General features: G+C 33.8%; 1 protein-coding gene across 1 annotated transcript in view; it reads right to left on the bottom strand.

Moving 5' to 3' along the window:
- LOC141431488 (peptidoglycan-recognition protein LB-like) overlaps positions 1 to 1088 on the bottom strand; it is a 1889-nt gene extending 801 nt beyond the window's left edge. The window contains exons 1-2 of the mRNA XM_074092677.1: positions 962 to 1088; positions 7 to 228 (exon numbers count right to left, since the gene is read on the bottom strand). Coding sequence (XP_073948778.1) covers positions 7 to 228; positions 962 to 977 — 238 coding nt within the window. The 5' untranslated portion in view covers positions 978 to 1088. The remainder of the gene's footprint in view (positions 1 to 6; positions 229 to 961) is intronic.
- Between the last annotated feature and the right edge of the window lie 1500 nt (positions 1089 to 2588).

The raw sequence follows: 2588 nt of genomic DNA on the forward strand, positions 1-2588 counted from the left end.
CCCGGCCATCCATATGGAAGTCCTGCATGCTCTTCATAGCAGCCTTGCACTCTTGTTTGTTGTAGCAAGCAGCAGGAATGGCCGAGTGGTGGATCACCACGTAAGGAACTGGGGTCGGGAGCGGCAAGACTTCTGTCGCGGGCCGAGCGTCCCATTCTGACCGGCTGGTGTACGGAAAGTCGTATGTTACCACCTCGTTTTCTGAAGATTCAGCCAGGATAGATTTTTCTGTAGAAAACATGACATTGTGAAAAATTAAGTCAATGTGCTAACTATTTTTTTTACAGTAGGTAATTATATGAAGGGTCCACAGGAAGAACATGCCTTTTTAGGGATCCGTAGCCAAAATGGCAAAAACGGAACCCTTATAGTTTTGTTAGGAGTCTAACAACTGGTAGCATGGTGTACGGTTGTGTCACTCTGAAGATGAGCTCTGGTTGAGTTCGAAACGCGTCAGTGTAGTGTGGTGGTGGTGATAGATGGGTTTGTGTGATTTGTGTGTGTTCTTACAGTGTGGAGGTGGAGGAACTGCATGAACACGCATATTTTGCATAAGCTTAGCTATCGTAAGGTCGCGGGTGAGCAAGGAAATTATTTTAGTTCATTACTACTAATATATTATTTTATTTGACATTGTAATACTATTTTTTTATTATTATTTGTATAAAATTGAGTGATATTAAGTTAATGCACGAGTTAAAATTTAGCACATTATACCTAATAAATAAAATAGTCTAATTTAATAAGTATACCTACTTTAATTTTAAATCGGTTCATAAATGACGGTAACAAAAACACAAAAAAAAAAGTCTTTTTTGAAGTCGGATAAAAAACTATTGCAATTATTGGTTATAGACGTCACAGTTTGTTTACACGCTGATTGCCTATTTACTTATGTGTTAAGTTATATGTTTAGGCAACTAGGTACTTATTATGAAACTTTATAATATTATGTACTAACCTTCTTTTATCACCATTTTCCAAAGCACAAAATAAATTTCAGCTTCTCTTTTTTAATATAAATAACATTAATATAAGGTAGCGCGTCTTCTCGCTTTGAATTTTTCCAGGCTACTAAACAAGCTCAAGCAAACAACAAGCGAGAGCGAAGTGCCTACGTACTTTTATTACCTACCTTTCGCATATTTTACCACTGTCACTGTCCTAAAAGCGTTCATTATAATGTTTTTCGTGTTGCGTAGGTACCTACATATAGAATCGATTATTGTTGTTTACAAAATTCTGTTGCATGCGCTCTACCATAAAATATTTAACTATTAAGTATAATTGTACATGTAAAATTGCAAAAACTGTTAAGTACTTATGAAAAAGGTCCTCCGAAAAGGTCGAAACTTGTTGGACTGTTCTTGAATTATCCCACTTATTATAAATGCGAAAGTTTGTCTGTGTTTGTTTGTTTGTTTGTTACTTCATGACGTCTAAACCATTGAACTGATTTAGATGAAATTCGGTATACAGATAGTGTGAGTCCCGGAGAAGGACATAGGATAGTTTTTAACCCGGAACATTGTACATAGTTCTCGCGGGTTAGCGAGAAACGAATTCTACGCAGACGGAGTCGCGGGTAACGGCTAGTCTAATATATAAAATGCTCGTGTCACAATATTTATATTATAGTCACATTATTATATTATATTATAACCTAACTCCTCCGAAACAGCTTGATCTATTTTTATGTTTTTTTTTTGTGTATATTCGGTAGGTCTGAGAATAGGACGTAAACTATTTTTCATACTTCTACGCGGACGGAGTCGCGGGCAACAGCTAGTAAATAAATAAATATCATGCGACATTATTGACACCAACTAAGCAAAGCTTGTATATGGGTACTTAGGCAACGGACAAATTATAGATATACAATGTCTTAAGCTTTCGTGATTTTCACTCATAGTCAAAATGCAACGCACGCAAAGGACTTATCACGCTAACACACACGAGTAACACGGTTGACTAGGTATAAATTATAGATATACACTAGCTTTTGCCCCCCACTTGGTTCGAGTAGAAGTCGAAAATGGTTCTAATAGGATTTTTAGGTGGTTTTTACGTTATTAATTTTGTCAAAACATTTAAATTATTATGTATAAATGTTTAATGAATAGGTACTTATAAAATATAAGTATGGATTTAAACAAGCATTTATAAATTTGTGTCTCATTCAATACAAACTATATTTTTTCAAAGATTTATTATTAGTAGTATTACTTATATACTTTATCCTCTACGTTTATAAATAAATTTTACTTTATGTATGAATAGGCTTATAAAATATAGTGTAGGTTTACACATTTATAAATGGTATTCCATTGTTTATTAATCACTTAAAACTGATTATAAATACAACTACAGATTAAAAAAGGTTAGTTTTGTAGGCATATAGGTAAATAAAATAGGTACAATAAATAAATAAATAAAGTAAGCTTAGCAAAGCTTGTGTTATTGGTACTAAGCAACGGATAAATATAATTATATAGATAGATACATACTTAAATACATATTAAACACCCAAGACCCGAGAACAAACATTCGTATTTTTCATTTCATCGAACCTGGGACCTCTAGCTTCG

The sequence above is a fragment of the Choristoneura fumiferana genome, chromosome 9, assembly GCF_025370935.1.
Source record: "Choristoneura fumiferana chromosome 9, NRCan_CFum_1, whole genome shotgun sequence".
Taxonomy (NCBI): Eukaryota; Metazoa; Arthropoda; class Insecta; order Lepidoptera; family Tortricidae; genus Choristoneura; species Choristoneura fumiferana.